Genomic DNA, 24,058 nt, shown 5'->3' on the forward strand with positions numbered 1-24,058 from the left:
GGCCGCGGGCCGCTGTGTGAGGAGCCGGTGTGACCGCCCCGCGGCCTGGCGAGAACAGCGGTTCGGGTCGGCGAGGACCGACTTCGGAACTTCTTTGGAAGTGCCTTACATGGGGGGGATATCTTCCTCATGCGGTTTTTTTGGAGATGAGATGGCTAATGGGCTGTGCTTGGCTGGGCTGCGGTGGGGCTGTGAGAACCGCTGTGCTGTCTGCTAACACCCCCTTCTTTACAATTTTCTAGGCTTATCAATGATGAGACGCCGCAGCAGTAACGCTTAGCGATGGGTGACGTTCTAGCTTATGAAGCTGAGTTACTCGGACTAGTGAGAGAGGTTGGTTTTCTCTCTTTTTTTCTTTTCTGTTTTTTGGTTGAAATGAGCAAGGCAAAATTTCATAATGCTTGTATTCAGAGCCAGGTATTGTAACTGTGGTCTAAATTCTGGAGTTATTTAACTGGCCAAATATTTGCTACACTGTGCAATTATGTTGACTCCTGTCATGCTCTGTAGAGTCAAAGGGCTCAATGTCCATTAAATGCCAGCAGTCTAACATCAAATCAATCTAGAATTATCTATTGTTCATTGCAAATGAGGCTTTCTTTAAAGGAACAGTTAAGTTCATTAGATCCACAGACAGCTTTGGGGCTCAGGTCCAACCTGTGATAATGGTGAGATCTTTAAAATGTTACTTAGCTGCCACCTCGTTCCATATGTGTATAAAATCACAGAGGCATGTAAAAACCCTAGAGCTGACAAAGCCCAGGCTGAAGTCCTGAGACCACTGATCTCCATGGTTTAATGTCTAAGCAGGATTTTCCAGCTAGGCACTCCTCTACCCATATTGCCTATAAGAGGTGATCAGAAGATATTCTAAAGTGTGAAACAGTCCTGTGAAAAAGACAGTGAGAGACAAACTTTCAAGGGTTGGGGCATCTCTGGTAGTCTGTGCTTCAGCCTTCTGGATAAATTGGCTAAAATGGGATATTTATGATTTGGAACAAGAACACAAACTCTGCTGCTTGTTACTGCCTCATTCCTTTGGTCGACACTGTGTTGGTCGCCTAGTTTAGGGCCCTAAGTGAACACCAAACCAACAACCTAACTCCCCTACCTTGTGTGCTTGTGTGAGCCAACCTACTGCTGGGTTCCACAGATGCCAGTGCTGCGGAGGGGTGGTCAGGAGCGGCAGTCAGCAGTCACTGTGCCCAGCTCTCACCAGGCTGTCTGTTGAAAGCCTGGACAGTTACTTCCTGCCTAAAGAGTCTACCAGATGGCAAAATCATACACAACTTAAATCTTTTCGTGGATCTCAGAAAATAAATCTAAAAAGAGGTTTAAGTACTTAATCACTACTATACTACTGGTTATGTTAACAGTGAAGAAAGTAAACGATTCCTGTTCTCTGTGGCAATGCTGGGCATCCAGATCAAATTTGCAAAATGAAATGTGATGTCTTGCTTCAGCAACCAGTAACTAAGACTCCTGAGATGGGGGGAGGAGGGGAAAGTTGTGTGTAATATGGTGAGTGTACATTGTGGGAGGAAGAGGCAGGGCTATTTATCTCAGAAGAGTAGTGCTTGATTAGTTTTTCATTAATTTGGCTTGCACGGCTTCAGATGAGTGACCTGGCTTACAATTCAAGCTGTCTGACTGCTGCTGAGAGATGATAGTCGCACTTAAGAATTCTTCCCGCTGACAACATTATTTGCAAGGAAGTTATTTACTTGTTTCTTCGACCAATTTTAGTTCTTTTTCTTCCTTGGTTGAATGAAATTACTGGCTAAATTGAGGGGCATCATTCTTTCAGAGAGGATGTGCTCAGTTGTCAGTACTATTCTCTAGGATGCAGGAGGAAATTTAGTTGAGAGACAGTATTTTCCTACCACATGAGGTACCAGTTCTTGGTTTGTTTCTGTGCAGTCTGTGGCATTTATGGACCCTGCTACGGAGAAACTTTAAAGGACTTTGGCAATTCATGGGTCACCCATTGAAGCATAATAATCTAAAAAAAACCATTGTTCCTGTATGTTTTTGTCTTGTAGTATTTGGATTTTGCTGAATTCGAAGAAACAGTGAAAGTATTTGCAAAGGAATGTAAAATAAAAGGGAAGCCACTACCTAAACCAGCAGATGTTTCCTCACGAGATTCAAAAGCTTTGCCTGTTCGGGTAATGCATCATTTACACTTACTTCGAGTAATACTAAAAACAGTTAAAGGCCATTAACCACTGTGTGAGTTATTACAGCAGTGAGATTATTTGAACTGTCTGAACAGATTCTTGATGGTTTGAAGAAGTTTGCTAGCAGTCTTCTTTCAGCGCAGGAGCCTTCAGGTTTGGGGTTTTTTTGCAGAACTCCAGTCCTTTTGAACCTGAGACAGTAGTTTTGGTTCACACTATTTTAGGTTTTTAGCTCGCCATGCTTTGATAAGACACACAGTAGGCGTGTATTTTTCGCTTATGGTAAAGGTGGGTTCCCAGATCGACATGCTTGAAAATTTGGGCTTTACTTCTTGTATTGGTGGTTGGTTCAGGCTCTCAAAGATATTAAAGACAGGTGGAGAAAGAATATTTATGTGGTCACTGAATGGTGAGAGATTTTGGATAAAACTTTTCATTCGAAGTGCTCAGATGGCACTTGAATTCTTCATTCACTAACCTACTGTTGAAAAAACGTCGCTCTTCTGTGTTTGGTTTTTCACTGAATGCTTTTCCCCTTTGCAGAAAGATTTGCTTACAGCGTTTGAAAATGGTGAGCAGAAAGTTTTCTTCCAACTCTGGGAGGACCATATTTCATCTTCAGTCCAGGACAATGAACCGGTTGCTCAGAAGCTGGAGTTCTATCTTCACATCCACTTTGCCACCTACCTCTTAAAACCCTCTGTGGGAAAGCCTGTTAGTTTAGTTCACAGTTCAAACTTCAAATTGCTTTTGTTTGTTTTACTTCATTTATTTGTCATTTATTTCATTTGTTTGATGAGGATGGGATGTTTAGTAAGAAGAATTCCCAGAATATGCATCCATAAACAGTCTGCGTTTTAGTTGAACCAGACCCCTTGTATTGTGAAGTGCAAGATGGAGTTTGGAGGTGTCCTTATGTTGGAGCTTCTGAAGTACTTTAACTTGGAAAATACCAGCATGCTGATACTTTCACACCTCTAATTGTAGTCCATAGGAGATTCTTAAAACACTTAATTTTGCTTCCAGTTTGGACTGAAGTTATGTGTTGAAATATAAACATTTCTGATAAAATAGGGAAGCTGAATCTTGACCAGCTCAATATATCATATTGAAAACTATAATTCCAAGCTGTCATAAAATAAAATCTCTGTTACATGGGACTTTTATGATGAAGAGACATTTAAGTAGCCTGGAGTCAGCTGGATCAGCCAGGGCTTAATAGCTCCTGCTTTACACCTGTCAGCTGCTATAGGAGTATTTGGATGCCTTCAGTGTGTTTTCCAGCCTCTAAGGAGCTTTTGGTCTGTTCTGTGTGCCAGCTCCCCTTCCCAGTGCTGTGTGAGTGGATTTTACAGTTCTGCACTTACCACTGAAATAAAGCATGTCTAACATAGGTGTTTCCTTTCTGCCCTGAGTGTGGAAATGGCACTCTGCTTTAGAAATCTAGCCTGAAGTGGGCAGGAATAATCTACATTGAAAAAGCAATTGTCCCTGTCTTCTTTTGTTGTACCTGGATGACACAAATAGCAACATTGGTTTAAATTTTCTTTTTTGAGTGGTGAAAACAAGATATAATGCTCTCCAGTTAAATAAATGTTGCTTTTTAGATAACAAATATTCTGGGATTTCAAACTTGATATTAATGTATTTAGGTCTCTGCTTATATTTGCCAGCTTTACAATGCATTCAGAGTGGTAGTTTTCTAAATAAATATGCTGCTTTATTTCCTAGGACAAAGCTGAACTTGAGGAAAGGATTTCTCATTTTAAGGCATACCTGGAAACAAAAGGAGCTGCACTGAGCCAGACTACAGAGTTTCTTCCCTTCTATGCTTTGCCTTTTGTTCCAAACCCCATGGTACATCCTTCATTTAAAGAACTTTTCCAGGTAAGTATCTGTTTTGCAGAGATGGTATTTATGATGATTTTTCTCATGGGGTAATAGATATTGAATGATGTTTAGTTTGGTAATTGCTTTTATTGTTTCCTTTAACAGAAACTGTACAATCATAAAAAAACATATATTTGATGGAGGAATGGTTGTGAGAGTGCTATCAATAACAGAGTACTATCTTAAATATATTTTGTATTTGCTTGAGTCCTAAATGGTATGCCAGCTTTGTGTCCATAAATAAGAATTGCTACCTCTTCTTCCTTTCCACACAACCCTGAAACATGCATGCTTCTGGGAATCAGTATATAGTAGTTTAAGTGCACTGACTTGCTTTGAGTTGTTGCCCAACCCCACTATCTGTGTGTATATAGCTGGATTTAAAACATGATAGCTAGGCATAAGGAGACTGAAGCAGTTTCATTTAATGTGGAAAAGAAGAAGTCAAGTTTATAAGTAATCCTCCTGTAGCAGAAAAGGAGTCACCGTGTTCTGAGATTCTTCCCCACTCCCCAAAAAAACCGCTGGAAGGGCATGGCTGTGCTTAGTGGTTTGGTGACTCTTGCCACAGGCATTTTTCCTGGTTAATTTTTTTGTTATATATGTTTTAGCCTTTGCCTTTGAATGGCTGTTTGAGAGTTCAGTTCTTAGGCTTGCACGTGCAAGGAGAGAAGAGAATGTAAAAGTTAGTGTGCTTGAACTTCAGAATAGATCTCATTTGCAGGTGCACTTGCAATGTCATGATGATCCACAGTTATTCTACTGATGAAGGGGTAATAGAACACCCTTACATTGGCTGCTTCTGGGCACCATGCAGGTAGATAGTTAGGAGATGACGTCCAGAGCTGTGGTTTGATATTCCAAAGTATTGGAGGCAATTCCTACAGGGAGGGTACAGCCACCGTTCCAGCTGCTGACGGCTTGTTCCTGCGGTGCAAAACTGCGCCTTAAGTTCTTGGTTATGCTGGAAATGGCTGGTTATGCGATTGCACTTGGACTGGATCAATGAACTGATCTGCTTTATTGCCTGTGAATGTGTGTGTATACAGCTCCCATGTACACACCCGCCCCCCGCCCCCCCATGCATGCATACACAAATTTGTAAAATATGTATAATATTTTGCAGGGTTATATGCTTGAAGTGCTTCACCATCCTACCACATGGACAGTTGTGCTGGCTTATCTAAGGAGCTGTGGGCAATTATTGTGGTGGGAGAAGATATCTTCAGCCTGCATTGCTGATACACCCTTTTTGATATCAAATCAAGTGATACTTGCCCTAGGGCTGACTTTGGATGTATCAGCTGATGAGGAACTCCAGTTTAATGCCAAAAAAAGGCATATACTGCCATTTTCCTTTGGGACTAGCTATAAATAATGAGATGTACTGGTTGACCCCAGAGATCCAGAGATGGGATATGACTACTCTTTTTTTAATTATACTTAGCAGCTTTTTTTTTTTTTTTTTTGAATGCCATATCTAAGACGAGATCCTCAGGTTTATTCATAGTAATCCAGTAACCAAGCTCTTAGCCCACAGTCACTCATATTTTCTTGTGGGAATTGTACAGCTCATTCCATGTTAGTGTTGAAACACAGATTGTTTTACGTTTGAGAAAGAACAGCAGTGAGTCACTAGTCTACTAAGCAGTGTTCTTACGGCATATTTTTTTTTTCTCAGGCGTCTGATGCTTTATATAGCTGGAGTTCCTGTCTGTTTGTGTAATACATCTTGAAAAATAATGTACACTCCTCTCTGTAGGAGACTCAATTCCTTTGGTAACATACAGCGTACTGTGGTGCATCACTGTTTGGATACTGAATTGGTAAATGCAGCAAGTTAATACTGTATGCTCTTCAGGATGGTGAAATAAGGGCAAATCTGAGCTGCGACAACAGCTTACAACATACACATATACAGCAGTAAATTTAGGAAGCTCCTGCTACTTGTTGGAAGATACTGATTTTTCATCTGTTGGCTAGCTTTTTGTCAAGCAGAAACTAGCTTAACTGCAGTTTTGAAATAGAAGAAATGAATATTCAGTGAATTCTTAGGTGTAGTTTAGCTTTTTTCCTTAACTATTATTTTCTTGTGCTTTTGAGACACTATGTCAGGCAGAAGACAGCATTCCAGTTAGTGGCTGATATGTCAGTCTATTTTTTGTACATGAGTTGTTTTTCTCCAAATCCTTATTTTAGAAATGTTGTACCCTGATCACTGTTGCCATGTCATGACTCTTGCAATAGTTATTGACAAAATTTACAATTCCCAGATCTTGTTAGGAGTGAAAGATGACTACAGTGATTGCTTTTTGAAAACTGAGCAATGGAAAATTATTCATTTCATACTTTATTTAATAAATTTAGAATTCATATTCATCTTTTTATCTTTTTCTCAAGTTGCCTATATTTTAAAGGTAATTCAAATTTAGGGGCAGTTGTTGCATGTGCGTACAAGGCACCAACGCTATATGATAGTTTTACACTTGAAATAAAGCTACATCGTGTTTTTAGAACTCTTGTCTAGGAATAATACTGACTCTTATCTAACTTCTGTACACTTTTATGGGTAGCAAACACATTCACTTCAGTAACAGTGAAGGGAAAATCTTTTCAATACCATGCTGGCTGCCTTGTTTACTAGTGGAAGGTTGCTGTGATCCAAACAGTACTTTCAGCAGAGTGTACATATTTGGTGAACAACTGTCATAATTTGTTTTTCTTTTCAAGGATTCTTGGACATTGGATTTAAGGACAAGATTGGAAAAGTTCCTGTCTCTGACTCTCAAGGCCAGACAGACTCCCCGGCTTCTCACTTTATTTGTATCCTTTTGAGAAGGCACTTTGAAGATAATTAGAATTACTATAAAGAGGCAGTATAATTTATTGGAAGAGTGTGCTGCTAAGGTTTATTGCAGAATTGCAGTAACATTGCAGTTCAGTGTTTTTATGATAGGAAACATTGTTTATAGTCCACATTCAAAAAAAACTTTTGAAAAAGTAATGTGAAGACAATGTATAGATGCATATGAACTTGCATATTTATCATATGACCATTCTTTGCTTCCGTGTATAAAGTACAGGATACCCCAAGGCACCGACCTGACCTGACTTCTTTCTTAGCATTTGTAAAGCTGTTAGTCTTTTCAATTAGCCATTTCAGGGACTAGCTGAAAGTTTTCCAGAGCTTTTAAGGGCTCCAGAAATTATTGTTTTACTAAATGGCTTGTACTTCAGACTGTATTGTTTTTCTAACAGTATTGTTTAAGCTGTGTTGTCAGGTCTAATTTGCAAACTAACTAGCTATATGACAAATTATCTTCTCCATTTTTGGTCAGTACAGTTAAGGGCAAGGTAGAGAGAACTGAACTGGAGTCTTTGTTTCTGTTTTGTTTTTTTTTTTAACAGAAGAAGTTGAAAGTCCTTTTCCTGCTATATCTTACTTTTTTCTAAAGCAGCATCTTGCCATGGTTATTGAATGATGAGCTGGAAATTATATGCCTTCTGTTCCATTCCTGCCCATTTGCCAGGATGGGGAGCAGTGATCAAAACACTGCTTTCACTCCCACGTTGTTGATGTTTGTGTGGGAGTCTGGAATAGAACAGTTGAAGAAAATTTTCTCTCTGCTTATTCCTCTTTATGGAGTAACGGACTGGATCCTAATTGATCCCTGAATATTTCCTGGGTATAAAACATCACTTGCCCTGAAACATTTGCATATATTTAATGTAAAATCAGCCGTTTGACTTTTGATTTTGGTGTTAATACATTTAGGCTGGAGTTACCATATCTTATACTTCAGGGCTGGATCCAGTATCTTTAAATGTCAGCAAAAAGTCTCAAGTCTCCGTGCAACACTGTGCATTGTGCACTTAAGAGATTTTTATGTATTTATTATTGATTCATTTATTCTTGCTCTCCTGTGAAGCATCAGGCATTGGCTGTTGCCTGGGACAGTAGGAATATTTGGCTTGGCTGGGTTTGCCAGTTGGTTGAATTTCTCATTCTGTGTCTCTGGAACAAACACATACTGAAAGGATGCACATTTTCCTGAACTGCTCCTACTTGTACAACAGAAGGAGAATGGACAGTGCAACAAAGGTAAACACTGAGATGTGGTAAGGATATTCTGTAAGATTATTAGGGGCTATAATAGTAGCAGAAAGCACACCTGCAATGATGGGGAAACTAGTGATGCATGGCAAAAAGTCCTTTGAAATCCAGACCCCTGTCTTGGTGATAGTTATTGCTAGGCTGCTTGAGGTCAGTGGGGTTGAGCATAGGCATGTACTAGAAATGGGGGGGGGCCTAGTAGTAATATTTGTATTTTAAGTTTATTCTGTCCTGAAATATGGTAAAAACAAGTGGAGAACTCTGTACAAAGTGCATACCAGCTCTCCATTTTCAGTTATGATGAAAGTAAGTTTCCTCAGATTCCTTTCCCGTACCTGCTTATGCCTGTCTGCATCGTCCAGTTTTCAAATCTCATTTAGTTATTCCGATGACTATCTGATGATCTTAGATAAAGTTGATTTTTGTTCCTATTACTTATCCTGTTTAAACTCCTAAAATAGTTTATATCGGTATCTCCTGAATAAGAATGTGTTAATTTAAGTATGACTCTCTGATGTGTTGCATTTTTAGGTAAGCTGTTCATACACCCTTAAGTGTGTAAGTGATTTGGGGTCCTTTAAAAAATAATAACTTCAGCACTGAATCCCGTTAGATGCTGATGGTACGTCAAATATGTGCCTTTTAAAAATCAGTTCAATAAATAGAACTTAGGTTCCCAACTCCCTTGCATTCATTTTTTCACTTGACTTTCTGTGTTCACTTTATCGGTAAGGATTTATGTGAGCCCAGCTGAGTTCCTAAAATGACTTTTCCTCTTGAGTTATTTTAATCTGTAATTTTACACTGAGGATTTACTATTTGTAAATTGAATTGAGTGGGCTCATCTCCCACTGTGAGTTCCAGGTATTTTCTTTGTTATTTTGTGCTTTGTGTTGCATTAGACTTTCATTGAATAATAGAAAGATCTTTGTGGGTTTTTATTTTCCAGAAGATACTCTTTTTCCTTGTGGTGGACTTTCCTGAAGGCAATAATTCCATACTCTGATTAAAAAGAAATAACTACATGATTGGGCCTGAATTATTTTGGGCCTAATTGTTTTTTATTTGGACAGGTTCTGTGCTTTGTACACGTACAGGGACTGTCATGGTACTGAATCCATGCAGGTCAGCCTTAATTTGTAGACCTGTTATGTGCCTTGCAGGTTGAGTTGGTTTGGATTTTTCATAAAGGTTACTTGAGGCCTGTCTCATATGAAAGTTTTGGATCTGAGAGGTTATTTTTGCAGTATGCTGTTCAGATCACATGGGATCCACAGTACATTCTCGCTGCTGGAGAATGTTTACTTTATCAGTGAAGGAGCAACGCAAAGAAAATTAATAGGCAACACATGAATGAAGACCAGTATGGCAAAGAATCCTGAAAACAGCCTTTTGTAAATAGTTGCCAGTCATTAGTCTGACATACTGAAGCACTTCAAGTTTGGGTGGGGTGGTACATAAGCTCTTGAGGGTGTCCTGGAGAGTTTAGTGTGTTTACCTTTCCGGATTAACCTGCTACAGTCTGGCTTTTTACCCACTTGCTAAAAAATTTTAATACCTGTATGACTTTGAAAGCCATCTGTGTGGCAGTTGTACTTAACTTACAGCTCTCCTATATGTTTTCAGTTTGGCTGGAAAGAGAAGAATTGCAGAATGGTTGGCATCTTGCACAGAGCTTCAGACCTTCTGTGTATCCTCTGTCCTAACAGGAATGGAGGGAATGAAGTATTTGAAAGTGTGTTCAGCTACTGTCCCCTTCACTGCCTCATTACAAATCTGTGTATGAGTTTACAGTCACTCTTCCACCATTTTGAGAAAGGGGAGAGTGGAGGAAGTGTGTCAGGCTGCTGCACAAGAGAAGGTGAGGTGTGACCTACACTATCTGTCAAGATTTGCTATAGTCTGAATGACTATTAATGTGGAAAGATGTCAGTTTAGAATACGGATAGTAATTTTTATGGAAATGAGGTAAGCAAGAAGGAGACAAGGCAACTACTGCCTCTCCTAAGAGCAAGGTTTCGGTGTCACCTAAGGAGCCCTGGTGTCTGACAGCAGCTCTTGGGACCTGCAACTCCTCTGCTGAGAGCTCTGCTGCATTGTATGCAGGAATTCAACCTGGCCAGTCAGTGCTTCTAGCAAAGTATGTGAGGGTGGGCTGAGATTAGAGAGAGAGAGAGAGAGAGAGAGAGCAACCACAAGTTCAGGAAGCATGTTTGAAGTGTAGGTAAGTTGTGTAAAGGATAGTGACCAATCTCTCACTTAGAGAGAAAATCTTATTGTGGAATTATGTGCATATGTGTAACTCCTTGGCTGCTCATAGGAACTTGAGTCAAAACATTTAAAAGGCTTGACAATTACATAGATGAGAGAGCAGGCAAGAATATTGGTAGAAACATGCAGTAGTTCAGGTGATGCCTAATGCCAGTATCTTCATGGCAGAGTCACAAGCTTTACTGTACGTTGTATCTTCCTAAACCAGGAGGTTAGTCCTCTGTCCTTTGTTTTCCCTTCTTTTCTTCCACAGATGAATAAGGTTGTGGCAGGTATTACATCCAGAGCTTCCCCTCCCCCCCCCATAAGCTTATCATATGTAGAAAGCATTTGTCAGTGTTGGAAGTTGTGTCTGGGACAGAGAAAGAGAGAAGCCAAATGTGTTATGTTGCTCTCTGCTTCCTATTATGGGTGCAGTTTGATTGCTGCTGCAAGGTGACTTAAATGTGAACTGCCTCTGAAAGGTACTTTCCTTCTCCCCTATCCTGACTCAGATGGCAATGGTTTAACATTTTAAACAAGCAACTAAATATTAATTTTTACCTGGACTGGTAGCTCCCTGATCTGTCTGCACGAATGCTGTTATTGGTTATGGGGATATGGGAGGAATGCAAGGGGGGAATGGGGCAGCGCAGGACCAACTCTTCCAACAGCTCTCTGTACTTGGGTCAGCTACATGTCAATGATGAAAGCTTCCTGCCCTGTTGGTAAAAGAAACTTTAATGAAATATTTTTCCTTTTTTAGTAAAATTACTTACGTGTGAGAAGATAGTGATATAAAAAGTGCCAGATATGTCAAGACTTTGTGATTTTTTGACTCTTTTCTCAGTAAAGACCAGTGTTTATAATTGATAATCCCTGGATTTAACAGGCAAGGGGTAAGTTGGATCATCCTGATTCTTAGTTGCCAGGACTAGCATTCATGAGCTGCATTGAGTTTTGGTTTTGTAGTTTTTCCTGCTAAAAAAAGAAGACAAATTTTTATCACTGGAAATTTTCCCCACTGGGTTATGAAAAGCAAGCAAATTATGAGTAGGTTTATGTTTCATGACTTGGTGCTTCCAACTTTCCTCTGAGTGAAAGTCATGCTCTAGATACATCCACTGGAAATTTCTGAATCAAATGTGTTGTACCACAGTTAAATAAAAATGTATTCCAATTTGCTCATCTAGGCAAAGGAATAAAGTGCTGAAAAAGGGCTAATTTTGTTCAATGGTTGTCCTCAGAATCTTTATTAGTTTAGAAAAATATTCTTGTTTTGGAGCTGTCTCATATTAAAGCTGTGGTAGCAGTTTAGCAGTGATGGCTGTGGAATAAAAATAAAATCAAAGTTGAATGATTATTATCAAGGAAGAACACTTTGGATTGTCTTTGGAAGCTATCTTAACTCTTCTGATTTTTAAGTTGATGAATTGCAGTTGAGATGGTTTTAACAGCTTAAAGAATTGAAAAAAGTTTGGCACTCTCAGGAAGATTACTTAATGTTACTGGGAGCTGTTCTAGTGTTCTTTTTTTTTTTTTTTTTTTTTTCCCCAAATGCATTTTGCTGGATCTGTGGCTTGTCTCAGCTTCTATTGTTATTTCACACCAGTTTTGGCTCCTTCCTAGAAAGTATAAGAAAAATATCATAAGGGTGGCTTGATTAGCTGTTTGATATCAGGTGTCAGTCACAAATCCTGCAGGTGCAGAATAGTATAATTCATGAATGATTCTCAGAAAGCAGTCATTCTTAGAGGGGAGGAGACTGTGAGAGTAAAATAACTGTCTTTTTTTTTCCTTAACTCATAAATTTTGAAAAAAATACGGACTAGAATTAAGAAAATATACTTTCTCTGTATTCCATGCTTTAAGACTGTCAATTTCTAGCTAAAGTTTATAGCTAAAGTCTATTAATGCACATTTTCTCTAAAAGATCCTATTAAAAAGATAATTTTGCTAAATTTTCTGAAAGTAAAAATAAGCTGTTCTGCCATCTACTGCTTTTCATATAAATGAGCTGAAAGCAGCCTATTTAGAAACCCTAAAAATTCATAGGATGTGACAAGTTTTTAAAGCAATTTCCAACATCTTAATTCGTAGAGCTATGTAATGCCTTTGTTCTTTTTCATTTGTAATGAAAGCTTTATGAACAGTTCTATTTGAGTAGTATTTTTCTGGCAGTTTTGCGTCTCTTATGTTCACGTGTTTATTGCTTTTTGAAGCAGTTTGTTGGAAGTTGTTTGGCAGATATTTGTGCACTATTTGCAATACAACTAGATCGCCATTGTAGAAGACAACTTGTGAAGGCTCTACCAGATAAGCCATGGTGCTAATACAGCACTTCCACTCCCCATTTTTCCCTCTGCTTAAGATTACCACCCCTATGCCAAGTGCCATGGGACAGCAGAGGTTCGTGCCTGGATTCAGAGAGCAGGGGAGCAAATGGCAAGAGACAGTTTTTTAAATAACTACACCTAAATTCTCCAGAGCTTGTTTATCATAGCTGCAAGATATTATATGCTGAGTGTTTTTTAAACAGAGAGCGTTACTGTGCGGTGAAACTTTGCACTGCTTAGGATTCTCCAAATGAAGATCCCAAATATTTCTGCTTGTATCAGTTATGTTTCCCAATGCTTCTATGTTACAGGAATATATGATCTACATCTTTATGGAAAGAGACAGTGAATCATGAAAAAGAATAATGGTTTCCTCAAAGATCGTGGACAAAGTCTGTTCAAAGCCAGGAATAGGAACTAGTTTTTCTGGTTTCCAATTTTGCGTCTTAGATACTCACTTTTGTTTTTTTTCCCTCTGGGTCTGTTTGGACCTAAACTGTGTCTTACTGGGCTGTTTGGAATGCTCTACTCTAACGCAAAATTTTTTTTAAATCTGTGAAAACAAATCCTACTTCTGCATGAAACCCTGTAGTCAAGCTGATTCCTGCCCATTGTTTCACAGAAAGTCCTATGGTAAATATTCAGTCTGTTTGCAGATGGGCACAATGCCATTTTCACAACAATAGAGCAATACTGGCTTCTTAGCAAACTAATTTAAAACATAATGTTCTAGCAAAATACATAAACATCAGCAGTAACAATAGAATTATTGTGCCTCCCTTCATAGTTTTGTCCAGTCATGAAGATGTGCGCTGTGGTACACAGCTCCAGATTCCATGCCTGACTTCCATGTAGAGCGCTAATTTGGCTTGGTCTGAGGCTGGGATGGAGGATACAGATTTTGGTGCTTAGTTTGCTTCTTTCGTCTCTAAAGTAATTGAACCTGAAGGAACAAAATGTATCAGGAATGTAACTTTTTTTTTTCCTTAATTTAGACAGAAATAAAAGAAAAATTTGAGTTATTTTCAGAAACTAAAGGTACTAAAAGTAACTAATATAGCTTACCATCAACCAGTAAATGATGGAATCACCTGAAAAATTTTGTGTAGAAGTAGAGAATGAAGTACAGAATTCCCTGCAACTTCGAAGAATTCAGTGAATATTTTAATAGCGGATAAGGAACTGGATAACTTGAATGTTGTTTGGTTTTTTTTTCCCCTGTGAGTTGTACCATTTTCCTTAAAAGATAGAAGGCGTAGTATTTACTTTAAAATAAGCAAAGCACTACATAACCTAAATATCAGTGGTCTATTTCTATAAATTAACTGCAGAAAACACCCAGCCTTACAGTGTAATCTAATAAACACTGGCATAAATCTCTGGGTACTGTTATTCTCCTGTTTTGTTGTTTTATCTTTGAAGTGGCTGCTTGACCTTTCCAGTTGCTCAGTGTGATGTTTTTTACCCACTGTTCTTTAGTGAATGTAGAAGATAGTGCATGAATCTCATATGCAGATAGCAAGTTAACTGAACTTGGACCTAAAACCAAGTCTGAGCTGCATTTTGTCATATATTCTTCTAATTTGATGCCCACAGCCTCGTTTTGTCTCTGATAGCATGGAACTTCTTGTATTAACCTTTAAAACAGTATCCTCTTCATAAATGTATTCAGTGATGTTTACTGTCTAATAGTTGTATTGCTGCTGTAACTGTGAAGCAATTGTGTCTTCGGGCAATTAAGGCAAGATAAATACTTGTAGCTGTTGCAATGAAATGAAATCACACTAGTAGTGTGGAATTATCCTTGCAGTGAAATTCCACCCCTTGGATAAAAGTAATTCCACAGCAGCAGCTGAAGTTGTCCCTTCAGAGCAGTAAAAATGCTTGTGGGTTCTTTTGTCCTTTCAGTTGAAAAGGTGATGTTATTTCTTTTTTATTATTCTCTTGACAGAAATGTTGCAACATCTTCATCAACAGTTAGTGGAATCTGAGCACAGGACCATGACGTACCTGAAACGATTTAACAAAATGCAGGCGGACTACCATAATCTCATTGGAGTCACTGCAGAGCTGGTGGATTCCTTAGAGGCCACAGTCAATGGCAAGATGGTAAGAGATGACTCAGCTGTGTACTTGCTTCCTGCACCCCTAGAAAATGGAGAGAGAATGCCACTAAAATGTGAATTGGTCTTCGTAGTTATGAGCATTTCTGTAAGTACTGTGTCTATTTACTAATGAAAGACAGCACTTTGGATGGGAGATTCTTCTATTGCCCCTGTGTACTAGGATAAAGGTAGTGCAGGAGATGGGTTGAATTGTGCTGGCTCAGAAATCTTGAAGAAACTATCACCATCTCACAAGGCATCTGAGATCTCTTTTGAGAGTCCCCTTTTGAGCTTTGGCATTAGCAGTGATTAGAGGGCATTTCTGTGATTACTGACTGCAATCCAGCCCATCAGAGGTTGTTGTGTATTTAAAACTGCTTCCAGGTCTGTTTTAAGTTAGACTGTGGTGGAAACAATCTTCTCATCCAAAATTTTGGTGAGGAAAAGCTTTGCTCTCTGCTAAGCTGAACTTGTTAATTTAATTGGTAAAGGGAACTGGGGTAGGTGTGAATGAGTTACTCACTGTGTGAAACAGGCCACACGTATGTGACTGGAGAAGGTTCAACTTTCTTATGGGTATTTTTTATACAAAGATGATTTTATGCTTCATCTTTTGTGCCATCTTCTCTGCAAGCATGCCTCTGTACTATAACTTCTGTATAACCTGAAGATTATTCTTATGGTAGATGTTAGTGGCCTCTAGATGCTTTTAAAGGAGCTGTGAATTGTTAGTAGGGAGAAGGACTTAGGAGTTCCTATGTGACCTGCTGAAAAGTCAGTATGTACTTTCCTCCTGTCATCAGCATGAACATCTTGTAGTTTGTTACTTTGCATCAGGGATCACTGTCTGCTCACATCATTACCGCAGGGAAAAATTTGCCTGTAGGTGGGGATTTTGCTTTACAGCAGATTAGGAAAGGTATCTGCTCACATGAGCTTCGACAACAATAAGAAACGCATAGTCATTCATTTGCTGCCTCCCATTTCACACTTCAGTGTTCTCCAAGGTGATATCGTCTTACCTTCTGTGGTGGAGGAACCAGGCACTGGTTGTCTTTTGTTGTGGATGCTTGTTTAATTTCCTTTCTAAGCCTTGTGCTGGGCAGTCATTTGATCCTTCCCAAGTGTGTCCAGCTGAGGGTGCTCTTTTGTTACGAATCTTGGTTTCTGTCATTTCTGAATCCAAAGTGGAGTTGTGTACTGAATAAAATCATGTTGAAGTTACAGCATTCTGAATTTGAAGGGCTTTGTTGTCTCACTATAGGTCTGAGAATATCAGAAGTATCCCCGTTTGCGTTTCTATAATCTCAGTCCTCTCACCTCTGTTCTGGGGAAGCTAATAACTGTTCTGAAATTAAGCAGTTCTATTGTGGTGTAAATTTCCCAAAACAAAAAACCTAAACCTGCTGAGATGTTTTGCATTGAAACACAAAGTGCTGTACTGTGTAATTCATATTTGTTCTCTCTGCTGTACAAAACAGTTGTGTAAGTTCTGCTCTTTAGCTAGAAAACACATCAGAATAACATTGTCTAAGTCTAAAGCACAAAACTGCTTCATACTTACTGTTGGACAACTTACCTTTTGATTGAGGAAAATCTGTATGCAAACACAGGTGTGACAAATTCTGTTTTTCTTCTAGACTCTCTGAAAGTGTTTAGCATTAGTTTTGTGAATAGCATAACTGTTCCCAGATGAAGAGAGTTTACCATTTTCTTAATTTCTGAACAGAACTGTAGTTGCAGTATATACCTTGTGCTTGCATCAATGAGTCTCAAATGTGTGATTTCTTGCCCTCTTAAAAAAAAAAAAAAACTTTAGCATAGAAATACTTGTCTGGTAGAAGGTGTAAGTTTTATATAATCCTGTTCTCTCTTTATGTTTTCTAATTTTTAGATCACACCAGAGTATCTTCAAAGTGTTTGTGTTCGCTTGTTTAGCAATCAGATGAGACAAAGTGTAGCACATAGTATTGACTTCACAAGGCCTGGAACTGTAAGTATTAATGTGTGGGTTTTTTACAGTCACTATCTCAAAAGACAATACCACTTAGGCTGTATGTTGAACAACAAATGTGAGATAGTAAAGACAAAACATAATGTGTCCAAGCTTCTATAAGAATATGATAATACATAAGGTTTTGTTGATCTCAAATGCTGATGAATGACATGGTTACGCAGTCATAGCTGCATAAGTATGATTAAATCTGTTGTTATGATAACAGTAAGCTGTGTATCTGTTAAAATGCTAACTAAATGTTTTAAAAAAACAAAACAAAAAAAACAAACCACAAAACAAACCCTAAAACTAATGTCCTGAGTGTGATTTGATGGCACATCTTAACCAATTTAATTTAGCTAAAAAGGCAGGGTGGTTTTGCTCAGCTCTGGACACATGCTCTGTTCCTTTCTGTTGTCAGTGATGCTCCTATAACCCTAGAGTGAATTGGCTTAGCCAGCTAAAGGAGAAGAATCAGACAGGATCATGAGAACAAGTGAGGAAAAGAGGAGGAAGGGAGGACTTCTCTTTATTGTAAGAGCTAGTTGATAGATGGGCAGTTAGATGATACACCTAAGCCACCTTGTTGATTTACATGATGCGCTTTAACCCCGTATCTAAGGATCTTTGATCTTATTGATAAGCAGGATCCCTAGGGATTTTTCTTCCCAATCCACCAGCTTCTTGTTCCTTTTGAGATGGCTGCAGTATACCTAGCTGCTTGTGCCCATTAATGTTCTGCTCAATCTCTTCTGCCTAAATGGAGAGTGAGCTTCCCCCGCCCCCAGCAGCAGAACCAGCTTAGGATAGTTTCCAGTGTCTGTGAAACTGTGCCTGGAGGTGTGAAATTTTAAATGACTTAATGATAGTGTAAGAGCTGTTCAGCAGTACAACCTTTTTTAATACCTAGCTTGTTCAAATTTTTCAAATAAGCGTTAACATTAAAACTGCATTAAAACATTTTAATATTAAAATATTGTGTGCCACTACTCTACAAAGACAAACCAAAGTCATGAACTGTGCTTATTGTTTTTGCCGTGGCAGACATTCATGTATACTTAACTTTGTAGTAGGAGACCTTTGTGAAGTGTCAAAGGAAAAGCAGAAGAAAATAAGATTCTTGTTCCTTATTCTAGCCAAGGTTTTTAATAACAATGACGCTATGGGTACATTTTGTTCCTCTTGAAAATCTGTTACAGAAAGATGAGGAGATAGTAAAAATGTTCCCTTTTCTTTTCTATGTGCTAATATTTTCAGAGATAAATATTATTTCTCATTGCTCTTCAAGCTGTTTTAAATGCCTTCACTTTCCTGTTGATGGTCAGAACTCCTTTCTCTGACTTGCCATGTATTTAAGAGGTGCACTCTTAGCAGCTTTTGCAGGCTGCATATGCCAGGGTTTCAGGAAGGAACCAGGATCTCTGTCTGCTACCTCAACATTAGGGGCTGTCCGTAACTCCTCTCTCCTCAGATTTACACCATGTCTGTGGTGCATGATTATGCCATCTCCCACCCCATAATGTCTCCCCTCCATCTTTCTTCTAACCAACAATTTTCAGGGGTATTCCATCTTTCCCTGACAATGGCTTTCCAGGATAACGCTTTATGTATCCCAGTAGTCTTCTGCATTTTTGCCATGTGATGTTGGGGTTGTGTGTGTCTCCCAGCTCTGCTTCCCTGTACTGAGATCATCCATTCTATACAGCCACATGCCCTCTTCTATCTGTTCCTGCTCTCTGCTTGCATCAAGGCTTCTCTTTTTCTCCTGCACTTTCAAGATGCTCCATTTGCCCAGGGTTTCACTCTTATTATTTCTTTTCTTTCTATCATAAGTTGGTCTTCTGATCTCTTGGACCCTTTTGGGAAGGGGGCAGAGGGAAGAGTGTCATCCTTATGCAAGGTGCTGATTTGTTTCTTTATCCGCTCTGCAGAGAGTGCAGAAGTGGCTGAAGCTGTGTCTTCACTGATAAAAGCTGGGTGGATTATTGCTAGACTGCATATATCTTTCTGTACCCCTATCACATATGCTATTTTAGCATAAACATCTGTCCTTGTACAGTTTAGCCTTTAGGTATAGGCATCTGTTTCATTCTCTATGAAAAAAAGACTTCTAAGAGTTTTAAGAACAATAAGTGATCATTGAAGAAGTGGGTAAGCAGCAGTGTATAAGCACAGTGTTTCAGCCAGAATCTCTGTAATAGGAGGTTTTTAAGAACAAGGTAGATGAACAGTTACCATTTACCAGGAATGGTTGATGCTTGGCTGCTCCTCCAGGACAGATTAGGTGACCGCTCAAAATCTCTTGCAGCCATAATTCCTCTGTTTCCTTCTACTAAAAGATGCTCAACTGTGAAACGATTGTTGATCTTAAGCATCATGTTTATTTAATCCTGCTTCTCTAAAAGTGTCTCTAAAAGCATTTCTGCTCCAGAAGCGCCTTTGCCACTATACTTATGCCACTTATGGCCACTTTAGCAGAGTCTCCAGCTATGTAGATAGGTCAGAGAAATAGGATTTTGTTGGTGGTGGATTTTTTCCCTCCTGGAAGTAAATTTTTGCCTCCCTTCTGTCCCAAATTAGTCAGGTTAAGCTGAGTGAAGCTGTGTTCTACTGGCACAGTTGTATCTATATTCATACTAGGCTTTACCAGCATAACTATTTCTGTGTGACTTTATGGCTCCTTTACCCACACTATTTGAGGTAGTTGCTGCGCCAGCAGTTCTCTAGTGAAGGACCAGGACAGCTATAGCGCTGAGACTGTTTAGATTGAGGGTTACTCGACTGGTTTAAGTCATTCCTTGACAGTGAGGTTATTGTAGCTACTGTGGTTGAAATCTAATGTTTTTTCTATAAGCAGACCCACACACTCAGGCTGTCTGAGGCATTAGCCAAGTTTTAGAGGGCTGATCACAGTCTTCTCTTGTAGACCTCCACTGCGTCATAACCAGGTTTCCTCATCTTATCCTTTTGTCCACACTTGATTGATCATATTTTCTTGTTTATTTCCCATGTAGAGAGTTCTGGTTTTGTACATGAATAGGAAACATATAGAAACACAAGTAAGTGTAAGAAGAAAAAGTACATATAGCCCATCTTCTGAGAATAAAAATTAGACTCCTTCCTCATCATCCCAAAATACTCTGAAAACCACTCCCTGACTCTGTTGATCCAGGAAGCCAGATGAGATGGACTAAAAACCTAATTCTGACTTTTTGCCACTAGGCCACTAAGGAATCCCATTACTTTTTCTTCAAGGATTCCAAATGCCTCATTGTTATACACTTAGATGTTATTGTTCTATCCTTAAGTGGTTTCAGGTTTTCGCATAAGTTTTGGAATAAAGCTGGAGGCATCGTGACCCAGACTAAGTAGCAGCGTGAGTTTGCAGCATCTGTGCTGGATTTGTGTTGGAAGGTGCCTTCACTTTTTGCTCATAACTAATTAGAAACACTAGAGTGTGGTCTTTCCAGCTACTCCATTTCACAAAACTCCTTCTACTATATAATTGCAGAGGGAAGAGACTAGCAGAGAGGCAGCTCCTTTGCTCATCCTTACCATTAGGTCACTGTGTAGGCAAGATAAGTGAGACGTTTTAAAAAAAAAAAAAAAGTCAATGTCTGAAGAGTTTTGGCAGGCATTAAATATGGTGGTTTGGGTTTTTTTTCCCCACTTTGCCTTGAGTATTCAGGATTTGACCCTATCTTACTGACATAACCGTTGTCAGCACTAGATCCTTAAATACATTAGTTTTGGCGGATCAGTATCTCTAAATAGATGAGCAGAAAAGAAAATCATTAGCAAGGAAATTACTTTTTTGTTGTACTGACACGCAGCCTTAAATTTCTACCACTTTTACTTAGGGGATGAGTGCATGTGCATTACATAGTTTGGAAGGAGGAGGTGCTTGAATTCACAGTCAGCTATACTGGCGCAACTCGGGACAATCCAAGTTTGGGAGCAGGTTCTGAGAGCAGAAAATGCTAAAGCTGCATCATTCTCTGAGATGTGTACTTGAGCTTTACAGTATATTTTGTTAAATCAGCTGCACTACACTGCTAGTTTTAAATTATACTGGGAAGGAGGACTGTACCAGTGCTGTAACCAAAATGAAGTATTGCCCAAGAAAATTAAAGAGTATGCCTTGGGTTATATCCTTGGTAGCATTATTTGTATGCAAACTTGATTTTGTTCCCAGTCCAGTGAACTCTGTGCTCAATTTTTAATGTCAGGAAAGTAGTATTGTGTAATATAAAGGCTTGAGGTCTCAGGCTTTGAAATTACAATAAAGGTAGAATGTATCACTTACTAATGTGTACTGTTATTGTACAAACATCAGCTTCCTGGTTTGCCCCCCCTGTGGCTGAAGGCCTGTCCTTTCATACTGGAAGACATTCGTATCAGGAGGACAAATCCCAGAACGAGTCTTTCTTACCGAACTGGCTTTAAGACCTGAGGCAATGACGTCTCTTAACCAAAAGACTTTCCCAGTGTAATCATACCCACGAAATCTTACTTAGCAAGGGCTTCTGGTGTTGGCTGTTGCTTTGTGCTCTCCTGTAAGCTGGCTTGGATCTCATTCTTTCACAGAGCAACTTCATGCCTCTTGCCAGCTCTGTGACCTCCTGGGTCAGCTTGTAAGCCTGATCTACAATCCATTAACAGGATGCATCTGCTGCATGTAGTGGGAGAGAGGCCACAGTACTGTGTTACAGTTGGGAGATGTTTCCAAGGCTTCTCTAAAGCCCTGTTTTACCATGAAGCTTTTTTCCTAGCTGCAATTGAATGTTATCGCCATCTTCCATCATGTCATTTGACATGTGTGGTCCTGAATTGGGAGATAAGAAACCTGAGAGAATTGTCAGAGCAAAAGGTCTGGATCTAAGAATAGGAGGTCAGAGCACCAGGTCTGACAAGCTGAGGAAACATTCATTTGAAGATTTAATCAGATTCCTGACTTTCTAATGTTCGTTTGGACAGGGAACTTATGTGGGTAATGGTAAATTTGAAAAAAATAGTTTCAAATACAGCGATGTGTCATACTCCCTTATATCTTTAATAGTCTTGAGATAACTTAAGTTTTACTTTTTTTTTTTACTTTTCCTAATAGTGATTTGTCTGGTGGGTAAGAAGCATGGGTTGTAGGTTTCTGATGCCTGCAATTTTCTGTTTAATACACATCATGAAGCCAAGAGGATTCTGGCGCTTTATCATTGAAGCATTGCACATTCACTCCCCATCGAAAGCAGCATAGGCTTAAGTCTTAAACCCACAAACAGACTTTCTGATTCATGTAAGATGTACGTCTTCCTGGAATTTCTTGGATTAGGGATAATGTAGTAAGATTCTCTAAACTTTGGATTAAAGGGAAAACAGGAACTGCTTCTTCAGATGCACAGTTTCTGTCAATAGTCAAGGTGTGTGTTAACCACTGGAGAATCTTTCTGTGACTAGAAAGTATAGTTATTTTCATATATTGCTCCTGTGTCATGGAATAGATTAAATCCCCGTTATGTTTTTACTGCTATTCAGTCTGATTATATTTACCTGTAGCTACAATTAGGTGAATTAATGTATCTTGCAAGTTTTAGGTCTCTTTTGGCACAACTCTTGAAGCTGTGGAAATTTTTTTTTTTTTTTTTTTTTTAGTTCTGTCACCGGACAAAAGCACCACCTCTTCTGTAAAGTTAAGCTGTCATTTATGTACTGTAAACAAGGAGGAATTCTTTTCATTTTCTGGGATAGCTGTAAAGACTAGTATGGGCTCCTTTTTTTCTTGTGCTCTGTGCTTTTTTCCTCAAACACGCTTTTTACTGCAGATGTGAACGTGCCATCAAGCTGTAATAGTTGGTGGCAGGTATTCTGTTTCTTGTGAAAGGATTTTCTGCACCAGGAGACCACATGAAACCTAGGAGACAGGGTAACAGAAGTTTTTTCTTTGGGTTTTTTTTTTATTACTCTGAACCATTCAGAGTGGATTCACCAAGCATTATGTGGATGTATGCTCTTTCATTTAAAAATAATATGCACATTACAGCAAACAGCATCTACCTAAGCAAGCTTTTCTAAGGATGAAATATATCAGTCTTCTCCATCCCTGTCCATGGGATGATTCTTATATGTTACCACTAACATATGGTAAAGAAGAAACACAGCTACCGCTTTATGTAAGCAAAGAGAAGTTCTTTTTTTCTGCTGGTAAGGTATATGATGCCTTTTTCACAAGTTGCCACAGGTGATACAACTACTTGCAGCAACTTGGGCAGGTTTTTTTGTTTGCATAAATTCCTCATTTCTACATGTAAGGTGTTGCCATCAGTAGGGGTTTCCACAAACTTTTCTTGTTATTGTCCTCAAATCATAGAATAGCCCAGGTTGGAAGGGACCTTGAAAGGTCATCTGGTCCAACCTTTTGTGGTTTCCTTTAATGTTAAAACCTTGCTTTAACGTCATCTTTGTCTTTGATGCCTACGTACATTTTCACTGCCTCAGGTCATGTGTGTGTTGAAATGTCCTCTTGATACAGGTTATCTCCTGGTTTCTTTTGCTCACTTCTTGGTCTCTATTGATGTTGTCCTTTGTCTTAAATTTAATTTTAAAATGTCTTCGCCAGGAACTGTCTCTCTGTGTATATAGCACCATGAAAGTTAAAATACTCATTCACATCAGGGAATTCTGAGTGTGATGGTAGTAAAAAGAATAATGTCAGATTTTTAAAATTCATTAAAGAATGAAAGAACTTTATTTTCTGCTCACAGTAAAGAGTGGCAAGTTTCTTATACGTTCTGTATAAGGCTGTATATGCCTGTTAAAGAGGAACCTGCTTAATACAGTGTTTGTGCGCTTATTCATCTGCACAAATGTGTCCTCTGAAGTAAGTATTGCACAAAAAGACTAGAAGCAGAATAATTAATGTTGGTCTTATTTCATTGTGTTGAACTGTGTACTTTTATTTTGAATTAAGACTGCTCTTTTTAGATACAAAGCTGTTCTGAGTTAAATATTTTAGTCTAATTAAAGAGAACATGGCGTATTTTGTACTAAACTGCTCAAACCATGAATTATCACCATTTTTTATTTTAGTAACTAAATCTTGGGTTTCCTTCCAGAGAATTTTTCTTAATATTTCCTTGGGGCCTTTTGGGATAAGGAATTGCTAGCATTGCTGAAACACCTAAAATTGTCTCTCT

At 38.9% G+C, this 24,058-nt stretch overlaps 1 protein-coding gene across 1 annotated transcript in view; it reads left to right on the forward strand.

Annotated features, from left to right (window-relative positions):
• Positions 1-282: 282 nt before the first annotated feature.
• The window catches only part of ARMC9 (armadillo repeat containing 9), a 67,054-nt gene continuing 43,278 nt past the window's right edge, over positions 283-24,058 (forward strand). The window contains exons 1-8 of the mRNA XM_009578386.1: positions 283-333; positions 2,043-2,168; positions 2,724-2,894; positions 3,912-4,067; positions 6,801-6,893; positions 8,148-8,172; positions 14,722-14,879; positions 16,770-16,868. Coding sequence (XP_009576681.1) covers positions 283-333; positions 2,043-2,168; positions 2,724-2,894; positions 3,912-4,067; positions 6,801-6,893; positions 8,148-8,172; positions 14,722-14,879; positions 16,770-16,868 — 879 coding nt within the window. The remainder of the gene's footprint in view (positions 334-2,042; positions 2,169-2,723; positions 2,895-3,911; positions 4,068-6,800; positions 6,894-8,147; positions 8,173-14,721; positions 14,880-16,769; positions 16,869-24,058) is intronic.

This window comes from Fulmarus glacialis, unplaced genomic scaffold (assembly GCF_000690835.1).
Source record: "Fulmarus glacialis isolate BGI_N327 unplaced genomic scaffold, ASM69083v1 scaffold10020, whole genome shotgun sequence".
Taxonomy (NCBI): Eukaryota; Metazoa; Chordata; class Aves; order Procellariiformes; family Procellariidae; genus Fulmarus; species Fulmarus glacialis.